We start from the raw sequence: 11,925 nt of genomic DNA on the forward strand, positions 1-11,925 counted from the left end.
TTTATTTACTTTTAATATACTATGACATACTTCAGAAAATCTTACATAACTTTCTTAGGAAACAGAAAATAGTAGGCATGTTAATTCAGATAAAAGATACACAGATACTTCTAAGCAAGGAATTTTGATAATATCCTTTGTAAACTGTTCTTCAAAATTAAATCTCAACCTGCAGATACCAAGTAATTCATTAAGGACCATTCGTAGGATACTAAAAACAAGTTCACCCATCCCAGGTCACTCAACTGGAGGTAGGACTTGAATCAATCATGCTCTTTTCCCATAGCACTCTACAACTGTTTTTGAAGTATAAGTTACGGAATATCTCAAAATACCTATAATATAAAAGGAAAAATACACATACACATATGGAAAAAGCAAAGTTAGATTTTACGCAAGCAATTCTAGATTGTATTGAATATAAAAAAACACTCTTGATGGTTCAAAAAAATGGAGACTGGCATAGTTTGGGACACTGAATAAACTTTATTAGGTATTATTATAAAAAACTATGCTTTATATAAAGAAGAAACTATGCCTATTTAAGCAAATTTTTTTTAAAAAAATGCTTTATCTTTATATAAAGATGTAGATATCCAAGCATGTTCAAAGAGAATAATGGATGCAGCATGACACTGTGAAAAGAGATGAAAGAGATGAAAATCTACAAGTGCTATTTTCTTAGGCAATTTTCTTTAAAGATGAACAGCTCTGTCCTTCATCCTTAGTGATTTCCACACATTCCTAAGATATAAATCAAACATATCTGTGTATGTTATTCAAAAATTGCCTCTACCGGGACAGTACATGAAAAATATCTGATTATACACACACACACACACATACACTTGCTGTTGTTCAGTCAGTAAGTAATGTCCGACTCTTTGCAATCCCATGGACTGCAACACACCAGGCTTCCCTGTCATTCACTATCTCTCAGAGTTTGTTCAAATTCATATCCATTGAATCGGTGATGTCATCCAACCATCTCATCCTCTGTCACCCTGTTCTGCTGCTGCTGTCAATCTTTCCCAGCATCGGGGTCTTTTCCAATGAGTTGGCTCTTCGCATCAGGTGGCCAAAGTATTGGAGCTTCAGCTTCAGCATCAGTTCATTCAGTGAACATTCAAAGTTGATTTCCTTTAGGATGGACTGGTTTGATCTCTTTGCTGTCCAAGGAACTCTCAAGAGTCTTCTCCAGCACTGCAATTCAAAAGCATCAATTCTTCAGTGCTCAGCCTTCTTTATGGACCAACTCTCTAATCTGTACATGACTGCTGGAAAAACCACAGTTTTGACTATACAGACCTTTATTGGCAAAGTGATGTCCCTGCTTTTTACTATACTGTCTAGCAATGACATAGCTTTTCTTCCAAGGAGCAAGCATCTTTTAATTGCATGGCTGTAGTCACCATCCACAGTGATTCAGGAGCCCAAGAAAATAAAATAAAAAACTGTTTCCACCTTTTCTTTATCTATGTGCCATGAAATGATAGGACCAGAAGCCATGATCTTATTTTTTTGCATGTTGAATTTTAAGCCAGCTTTTTATTCTCCTCTTTCACCTTCATCAAGAGGCTCTTTAGTTCCTCTTCACTTTCTGCTATTAGAATGATATCATCTGCATATCTGAGGTGGTTGTTATTTCTCTCAGCAATCTTGATCTCAGCTTGTGATTCATCCAGCCCAGCATTTTGCATGATATACTCTGCATATAAGTTAAATAAGCAGGGTGATAATGTACAGCCTTGACATACTTCTTTCCCAATTTTGAACCTGTCCATTCTTCCATGTCTGGTTCTATCTGTTGCTTTTTGACCTGCATACAGGTTTCTCAGCAGACAGGTAAGGTGGTCTGGTATTCCCATCTCTTTAAGAATTCTTGACAGTTTGTTGTGATTCACACAGTCAAAGGCTTTAGCATAGTCAATGATGCAGAAGTAGATTTTTTTTTTTAATTCCCTTGCTTTTTCTATGATCCAACAGATGTAGACAGTTTGATCTCTGGTTCCTCTGCCTTTTCTAAATCCAGCTTGTACATATGGAAGTTCTTGGTTCACATACTGTTGAAGCTTAGCTTAAAGGATTTTGAGTGTTACCTTGCTAGCATGTGAAATGAGTGCAACTGTGCAGTAGTCTGAGCATTCTTTAGCACTGCCTTTCTTTGGGATTGGAATGAAAATTGACCTTTTCCAGTCCTGTGACCATTGCTGAGTTTCCCAAATTGGCTCAACATACTGAGTGCAGCACTTCAACAGCATCATCCTTTAGGATTTGAAATAGCTCAGCCGGAATTCCATCATCCCCACTACTTTTTTTTTGTGGTAATGCTGCTTAAGGCCCACTTCACTTCACACTCCTGGCTGTCTGGCTCTAGGTGAATGAGATATATATGTGATTGGTATTTATTTTAAGGAACTTATATAAAAACTGGGGCTTTCCCAGATGGCTCTAGTGGTAAAGAATCTGCCTGCCAATGTAGGAGATGCGGGTTTGATCCCTGAGTCAGGAAGAGCCTCTGAAGGAGGAAACAGCAACCCACTCTAGTATTCTTGCCTAGAAAATCCCATGGACAGAGGAGCCTGGGGAGCTACAGTCCACAGGGTCGCAAATGGTTGGACATGTGTCAGCGACTGCACATGAGCACTTATAAAAAATGACACATTATTTGGGAATACTGAATATGGGTGCCATAGATATATATAGTATTCTTCATAAATTCATAAAGGCAACCCCTTTTCACCGTAAGCATGCTCCCTAAAACTACAAAAATATTTTGAGGAATCCTGAATTTCAGAATCAAAATCAAAAAATTTACATTTCACAGAAATAAATGTCTCCCACAGGTCCATGTCCCTATATCCCAGAGGAAATAGGGGAAGTTTTAAGAATGGCTACACTCCTCATAAAAAGAAAAATTTGAAGGGGAAAACTATAGACACTCTAATTTCAATGTTGTATCTCCACGATTCCTGTGTCAACAGAGAAGGTAGATATGACCGAAGATAACCACTCCTTGACAACAGAGTTTACCCTCATAGGATTTACAGAACGTCCAGAGCTGAAGCCCCTTCTGTTCCTGGTCTTCCTTACCATCTATCTGATCACCATGGTGGGGAATCTTGGCCTGGTGGCATTGATAGTTACAGAGCATCGTCTTCACACACCAATGTACATCTTCCTGGGTAACCTCGCACTGATGGACTCCTTTTGTTCCAGTGCCATTACCCCCAAGATGCTACAGAACCTCTTTTCTAAAGACAGAATGATCTCCCTTTATGAATGCATGGCACAGTTCTATTGTCTCTGCCTTGCTGAAACTGCAGATGGCTTTCTCCTGGCAGCAATGGCCTATGACCGCTACGTGGCCATCTGCAAACCACTGCAGTACCATGCCATGATGTCACAGAAACTCTGCGCTCAGATGACCGCGGGGGCCTACACAGCTGGAAACATTCATCCCGCGATTCATGTAGGGTTTCTGTTTAGGCTAACTTTCTGCAGGTCTCATCAAATCAACCACTTCTTTTGTGATGTCCTTCCATTATACAGACTCTCCTGTGTGGACCCTTATATCAACAAACTGATGATATTTATTGTTTCAGGGTCACTTTCAGTCTTCACTATTACCATAGTCATAATCTCTTACCTTTTTATCCTTTTCACAATTTTAAAAATGAAATCCAAAGAGGGAAAAAGCAAAGCCCTATCTACATGTGCATCCCATTTTCTCTCTGTCTCAATTTTCTATGGTTCTCTTCTCTTCATGTACATTCGGCCAGATTCAGTTAATGAAGAGAATAAAGATATTATACCCATCGCTATTTTTTATACTTCAGTGATCCCTTTATTAAACCCTTTTATTTATAGTCTAAGAAATAGGGAAGTAATTAATATTGTGAAGAAAATTATGAAGATTTCATAACATTCTACAACAAATCTCATTCCATGTGAACAAATGATTTTAATTTCATTAAAGCTTTTTCAAAATCAAGAAATAGAGAAAATAGAAAATGGATACCTCACAAATAACATTAAATTATTAAAACAGGATGGCATAACAGTCAAATAAACAAGGTCAAAAGAAAATATGGTAAAATATATTCACAAATCTAAGCTATTAGGTTTCATCAGAAGTGAACTAAATAATCACCATTGAGGTCACAATTGTGTCACGGTATATTAGTTAAACTAGAAGCTGTATTTCAGAGTATAGTAAGTTACAATTTTTGACAAATTCAGCAAATGCCAGGAATTGAGGTCAATACATATTAAGGGCACCTTCATTTGGCAAATTTCTAGAATCCCAAGGTATAATCTTACAAACTTCCCCATAACCAAGTTCTCAAATATTAGTGCCCTCTTAAGCATATGACAGAAGAAAAAACATATATCAACTTTCAATTTTTTAGTTTGTTCAAAAGATTATGTTTAAGTATGAAATCTCACAGAATGTATATTGACTAATAAAAATTTTTTCTCTTTAGACTTAGTCAATTTAAACTCAAGTTCTCTGAAATACAGTATATGTACTTTGGTATACTATCAATCTGTACTTGAAGATGATGCTATTTATATTGACATCACTATGAATTTGACATCTTCAAGTAGTTTGATTGATCATCATATATGACAGTGAAATTCCTGAATATATTCTTAAATAGTTTTTTTCTCTCTGATGTTATTATTTGTCTTTCTTGTTATTAGGAATACCACCAATCTGGACTGATACCAGGGTAAATTACTGTATATGCATATCATTAATAAAAAGTTGGAGGTGCTTATTAAACAAAAAGGAGGCAGAAAATAGTAAAAATTTAAATATCTAAAAATGATATTTATTGACACTAATGTGTAAATATGGAAGAAAAAATAATTTACTGAGAATGTGCTTGAAGTTACATTAGACCTTTCATATATATTACCTTTAGTTCAATTCATAAAATGTGATTTTTCATGCTTTTCATCAGTAAAAATCTCATACTTTGCAATATTAAGGAGCTTGTCCAAGTTTATCCAGCTCATCAAATTCTGCCAGAATTTGAATCAGCACTACCTTTTCCCTACATGATTAGGAGTTCAGAAAATGAAGATCCTTGCAGCCTAGGGTATTTAGCTCTTAAGTTGCATCAGAAGTAAAAATGCACCTTAAAAATGGGGAAAAATGATTTTTGGAGGAAACTTAGAAATAGTTATGACTGATGTCAATGTTTATGGAAAACAGAATGGCTCTGGGAATGAGGATGATGGAGGTGAACCATGGGATGGAATCGAACAAAACAGTTGGAGAGAGCTATCGGTTAATGTGGGGAAAACAGGGAAGGTGCATCAGTTACTGAGAATTTTAAAGGCCACCCTAAGGAATCTGACTTAATCTTAGAGGCTGAAGTCCCCTTGGAGCAAAGCAATATCATTGTATATTTTGAAACCTGATCTTGCAGCTAATCAGAAAGAGACTTAAAGCAAGGATAATGTCAATAATTCACGTATTAGATGAGAAGAACTGAAACTGGAGAATAAATGAAGTGGAATGCACAGAGAGAAACAATTTAATTAAAATAAATAGTAAGCTGTAACTGCTAATAATAAAATGAAAGTCTATCTTCTCCCTGTGAATATCAAACATGATGTAACTGATTCCATATCACCAATACTTAACAAGGTACCTGACACATTTGGACTTCAATAAACATTTCACTGAGGTCAAGTTTTTCTGGCAAGTTTTTAGGCCTCCTTCTGAGCCCTCCTTCAATATATTTTAATATAATTGTGAAAATTAATGTAATAGGCTTATTATTTTTATTTTTGAATGAATTAGTAAATTTTAATTGCTTAGTTTTAATTTCTAACATTGTAATATGGGTAGATATAATCCATATAAACAAAGTTCTTTACGGTGATAAGATTCTTTATAAGCAAAAAGAAATCTAGATACCAAAAATTATGAGAAGCCATGATAGTCTCTGTCTATTTTAATGGATATTTTTAGTTTGCAGGCTTGTATACATTGATTTAGTTTCCCTTTCCTAAGGATACCAAAATTTGATCTATGAACCTCTGCACCACTCCCCAACCCTAAGCAATACTGGAACACCAGAGATCTGTTAAGAGAAGAATACCTGACTGATTGGGGGTCAATGAGACAAAAAAGTTATTTTCTAGACTATCTGGGAAATATGTATCATTTATTTGAAAAGATGTTCACAAAAAAGATAGTGTGTCTCCCTCGAGTCATGGTATGTGACTACCATGGTATCATAATATCTGGCACAATCTATGTGTATTTTCACTCACAGTCTTCAGGCATGTGACTTTACAGGATGGACCTGGTGCGCTTTGGCTAAGGATGGCACAACTAGATGTGTTTCTCCAGTAGTCATGTATGGATGACTATGGTTTTTCCAGTGGTCATGTATGGCTGTGAGAGCTGGACTATAAAGAAAAATGAGCACTGAAGAACTGATGCTTTTGAACTGTGGTGTTGGAGAAGACTCTTGAGAGTCCCTTGGACTGCATGGAGATCCAACTAGTCCATCCTAAAGGAAATCAGTCCTGAATATTCATTGGAAGGATAGATGCTGAAGCTGAAACTCCCATACTTTGGCCATCTGATACAAAGAGCTGACTCATTTGAAAAGACCTTGATGCTGGGAAAGATTGAAGGCATGAGGAGAATGGGACGACACAACTGAGCAATAGAACTGAACTGAACTGAGTACCAATTCAACTATTATCACATCTGTCTTTTTTTAACTTTTAATGTTATATTGGAGTACAGTTGATAAACATTCTTGTATTAGTTTCAGTAAAATAAAGTGATTCAGTTATATGTATCAGTACAGTTCAGTCGATCAGTCATGTCCGACTCTGCAACCCCATTAATCACAGCACGCCAGGCCTCCCTGTCCATCACCAACTCCCGGAGTCTCCCCAAACCCATGTCCGTAGAGTCGGTGATGCCATCCAGCCATCTCATCTTCTGTCATCCCCTTCTCCTCCTGCTCCCAATCCTTCCCAGCATTAGGATCTTTCCCAATGAGCGAACTCTTCACATGAGGTAGCCAAAGTACTGGAGTTTCAGCTTCAACATCACTCCTTCCAGTGAACACCCAGGACTGATCTCCCTTAGGATGGACTGGTTGGATCTCCTTGCAGTCCAAGGGACTCTCAAGAGTCTTCTCCAACACCACAGTTCAGAAGCATCAATTTTTCGGTGCTCAGCTTTCTTCACAGTTCAACTCTCACATCCATACATGACTACAGGAAAAATCACAGCCTTGACTAGACGGACCTTTGTTGGCAAAGTAATGTCTCTGCTTTTAAATATGGTATCTAGGTTGGTCATAACTTTCCTTTCAAGGAGGCAGCATCTTTTAATTTCATGGCTACAATCACCATCTGCAGTGATTTTGGAGCCCCCAAAAATAAAGTCTGACACTGTTTCCACTGTTTCCCCATCTATTTCCCATGAAGTGATGGGACCAGATGCCATGATCTTAGTTTTCTAAATGCTGAGCTTTAAGCCAACTTTTTCACTCTCCTTCTTCACTTTCATCAAGAGGCTTTTTAGTTCCTCTTCACTTTCTGCCATAAGGGTGGTGTCGTCTGCACATCTGAGGTTACTGATATTTCTCCCAGCAATCTTTATTTCAGCTTGTGCTTCTTCCAGCCCAGTGTTTCTCATGATGTACTCTGCATATAAGTTAAATAAGCAGGGTGACAATATACAGCCTTGACATACTCCTTTTTCTATTTGGAACCAGTCTGTTGTTCCATGTCTAGTTGTAACTATTGCTTCCTGGCCTGCATACAGTTTCTCAAGAGATAGGTCAGATGGTCTGATATTCCCATCTCTTTCAGAATTTTCCACAGTTTATTGTGATCCACACAGTTGAAGGCTTTGGCATAGTCAATAAAGCAGAAATAGATGTTTTTCTGGAACTCTCTTGCTTTTTTGATGATCCAGTGGATGTTGACAATTTGATCTCTGGTTCCTCTGCCTTTTCTAAAACCAGCTTAAACATCTGGAAGTTCATGGTTCACGTATTGCTGAAGCCTGGCTTGGAGAATTTTGAGCATTATTTTACTAGCATGAGATGAGTACAATTGTGCAGTAGTCTGAGCATTCTTTGGCATTGTCTTTCTTTGGGATTGGAATGAAAACTGACCTTTTCCAGTCCTGTGGCCACTGCTGGGTTCTCCAAATTTGCTGACATATTGAGTGCAGCACTTTCACAGCATCATCTTTTAGGATTTGAAATAGCTCAACCGGAATTCCATAACCTCCACTAGCTTTGTTCGTAGTGATCCTTTCTAAGGCCCACTTGACTTCACATTCCAGGATGTCTGGCTCTAGGTGAGTGATCACACCATCGTGATTATCTGGGTCATGAAGATCTTTTTTGTATAGTTCTTCTGTGTATTCCTGCCACTTCTTCTTAATATCTTCTGCTTCTGTTAGGTCCATGCCATTTCTGTCCTTTATTGAGCCCATCTTTGCATGAAATGTTCCCTTGGTATCTCTAATTTTCTTGCAGAGATCTCTAGTCTTTCCCATTCTATTGTTTTCTTCTATTTCTTTGCATTGATCGCTGAGGAAGGCTTTCATATCTCTCCTTGCTATTCTTTGGAACTCTGCAATCGAATGGGTATGTCTTTCCTTTTCTCCTTTGCTTTTCGCTTCTCTTCTTTTCACAGCTATTTGTATGGCCTCCTCAGACAAATATATTTGGGGACTACCAAATCAAATATAAGTGCCCTAACTACGTATACTATTCTTCATAAATTCATAAAGACAAGCTTTTTTTCACAATGAGCATCTTCCTTAGAATTAAAAAAAAAAGTATTCTTTGGAATTCTGAATTTCACAGACAAAATCATAAAAGGTGATATTACTCAAAAAAGAATGTCGCCAACAATTACGTGTTCTTGTATCCCAGAATAAACAGAGGAAGCCAGAGAAGAACTCCATTTCTTATAAAAAGAAAATTTTTAAGGGAAAATTATTTTCATGCTAATTTCAAATCTTGTATCTCCACAACTCCTCTGTCAGGAGAAAAGGTGGATATGACTGAGGATAGCCATTCCCTGACAACAGAGCTTACCCTAACAGGATTTACAAATCATACAGAGCTGAAGCCCCTTATGTTTCTGGTGTTTCTTATCCTGCATTTGATTACTATGGTGGGAAATCATGGCCAGGTGGCATTGATAGTCACAGAGCATCGTCTTCACACACCAATGTACATCCTTCTGGGGAACCTCCCTCTGATGGATTCCTGTTGCTCCAGTGCCATTACCCCAAAGATGTTACAGAACCTGTTTTCTAAAGACAGAATGATTTCCCTCTATGAATGCATAGTACAATTTTATTTTCTCTGCCTTACTGAAACTGCAGATTGCTTTCTCCTGGCAGCGATGGCCTATGACCGCTATGTGGCCATCTGCAAACCGCTGCAGCACCACACCATGACGTCACAGAAACTCTGCGTTCAGATGACCACGGGGACGAACCTACATTCCATGATTCACATTGGATTTCTGTTGAGGTTAACTTTCTGCAGGTCTCATCAAATCAATCACTTTTTGTGTGATGTCCTTCCATTATACAGACTCTCTTGTGTGAATCCCTATATCAATGAATTGATGATATTCATCTTCGCAGGGTCATTTTTAGTCTTCACTATTACCACAGTAATAATGTCTTACCTTTTTATTCTTTTCACAATTTTCAAGATGAAATCCAAAGAGGGAAAAGGCAAAGCCTTATCTACATGTGCGTCCCACTTTCTCTCTGTCTCAATATTCTACGGTTCCCTTCTTTTCATGTATGTTCGGCCAAATTCAGGTAATAAAGATGATAAAGATATACCTGTTGCTATTTTTTATACTCTAGTGATTCCCTTGTTAAACCAATTTATTTATAGTCTAAGAAATAAGGAAGTTATAAATGTTATAAAAAATATGGAGAAGAATTTATAACATTATGAAAGAAATATTGTCGAATATGGACAACTGATTGTAATGTCATTAAACTTTTTTCAAAATCAAGGAATATTGAAAAAACGGAAATGGCAATGTCAGTTATAACACTAAATTACTAACACATGATGATTTATCAGTCAAAAAAAAAAGTTTAAAAGAAGAAAATGTGGTAAATAAATTTCAAAATCTAACCTACCAGAGGTTTCATCAGGAATGAACTAATTACCCTTGAGGTCACAATTACATGAAACTAAGCTTCAGAGTATAGTAAGTTACAATTTTCTACAAATGCTAAGAATTGAAGTCAGTACATATATGGTCACCTCCATATAATATTTCTGGCAAATTTCAGGAATCCCAAGGCAAAATTTGCCAACTCTCCCATATCCCAAGTTCTCAATTATTAGACTCTTCTTAACAAAAACCATGTGACAGAGGTAATCTTTATATTTCATTTGATTCTCAATTTTGAGTTTGTTCAACAGGCTTTGTTTGAATATGAAATCATACAGAGTATATATTTGCTAGTCAAGAACATTTTCCTATTATTACTCAATTTTCTCTCAGTTCTCTGAAATACAGTATCTATAAATTTGTGATTTATAAATCAGTACTTGAAGATGATGCTATTTATATTGACATCACTATGGATTTGATATTTCCGTACAGTTTGATTGGCTGACCATCATATATGACAATTCAATACATAAATATATTCTTATATAAAGTTTTTCTCTCTGATATTATTACTTGTCTTGCTTGTTACTAGGAAAACCGCTGACTTAGACTGATTCCAAGGTAAATTGCTGACACATGAATAGAATTAACAACAAATACCAGGTTCTGGTCAAGCAAAAATGAGGCAGAAAGCCATAAAAATTTAAATATCAAAACAATAATGTAATTATTAAATTTAATAAATTTAATTTTAAATATAACATTTTAGTTTATTAAATGTATTATTAAATTTACTAATTTAAATGTAAGACTAGATACTATAAAATCTTAGAGGAAAACACAGAAAGAAAACTCTTTGACATAAATTGCAACAACATCTTTTTCAATCCATTTCCTCCAGTAAGAGACATAAAAACAAAACTAAATGGGACCTAATTTAACTCAGAAGAAGTTGCACAGCAAATGAAACCATAAACAAAATCAAAGCACAACCCACAGAATAGAATCAATTCAGTTCAGTTCAGTCGCTCAGTCGTGTCTGACTCTTCGCGACCCCATGAATCGCAGCATGCCAGGCCTCCCTGTCCATCACAAACTCCCGGAGTTTACTCAAACCCATGTCCATCGAGTTGGTGATGCCATCCAACCATCTCATCCTCTGTCATCCCCTTCTCCTCCTGCCCCCAATCCCTCCCAGCATCAGGGTCTTTTCCAATGAGTCAACTCTTCGCATGAGGTGGCCAAAGTACTGAGTTTCAGCTTCAACATCACTCCTTCCAATGAACACCCAGGACTGATCTCCTTTAGGATGGACTGGTTGGATCTCCTTGCAGTCCAAGGGACTCTCAAGAGTCTTCTCCAACACCACAGTTCAGAAGCATCAATTTTTCGGTGCTCAGCTTTCTTCACAGTCCAGCTCTCACATCTATACATGACTACTGGAAAAACCATAGCCTTGACCAGATGGACCTTTGTTGGCAAAGTAATGTCTCTGCTTTTTATTGTGCTATCTAGGTTGGTCATAACTTTCCTTCCAAGGACTAAGTCTCTTTTAATTTCATGGCTACAATCACCATCTGCAGTGATTTTGGAGCCCAAAAAAATAAACTCTGACACTGTTTCTACTGTCTCCCCATGGAGAATAAAATATTTACAAATGATGAGACGGACAATGGATTAACCTCCAAAATTTACAAACACGTCATATAGCTCAATATTAAAGAAAACAAATACCCAATCAAAAATTGGGCAGAAGACCTAGAT

General features: G+C 37.0%; 2 protein-coding genes across 2 annotated transcripts; both read left to right on the forward strand.

The window, feature by feature from the left end:
* Positions 1 to 2,995: 2,995 nt before the first annotated feature.
* LOC122687519 (olfactory receptor 5K3-like) lies at positions 2,996 to 3,925 on the forward strand. Its single transcript, XM_043893049.1, has one exon. The coding sequence runs from the start codon at positions 2,996 to 2,998 to the stop codon at positions 3,923 to 3,925; it is 930 nt and encodes a 309-aa protein (XP_043748984.1).
* Positions 3,926 to 9,066: 5,141 nt separating this feature from the next.
* LOC122687542 (olfactory receptor 5K3-like) lies at positions 9,067 to 9,981 on the forward strand. Its single transcript, XM_043893084.1, has one exon. The coding sequence runs from the start codon at positions 9,067 to 9,069 to the stop codon at positions 9,979 to 9,981; it is 915 nt and encodes a 304-aa protein (XP_043749019.1).
* The last annotated feature ends 1,944 nt before the right edge of the window (positions 9,982 to 11,925 follow it).

The sequence above is a fragment of the Cervus elaphus genome, chromosome 31, assembly GCF_910594005.1.
Source record: "Cervus elaphus chromosome 31, mCerEla1.1, whole genome shotgun sequence".
In the NCBI taxonomy this organism is placed as follows: Eukaryota; Metazoa; Chordata; class Mammalia; order Artiodactyla; family Cervidae; genus Cervus; species Cervus elaphus.

Bases quoted from the DNA above. Each gene is read 5' to 3' on its own strand.
- LOC122687519 (XM_043893049.1), top strand. From the start codon at position 2,996: ATGACCGAAGATAACCACTCCTTGACAACAGAGTTTACCCTCATAGGA.
- LOC122687542 (XM_043893084.1), top strand. From the start codon at position 9,067: ATGACTGAGGATAGCCATTCCCTGACAACAGAGCTTACCCTAACAGGA.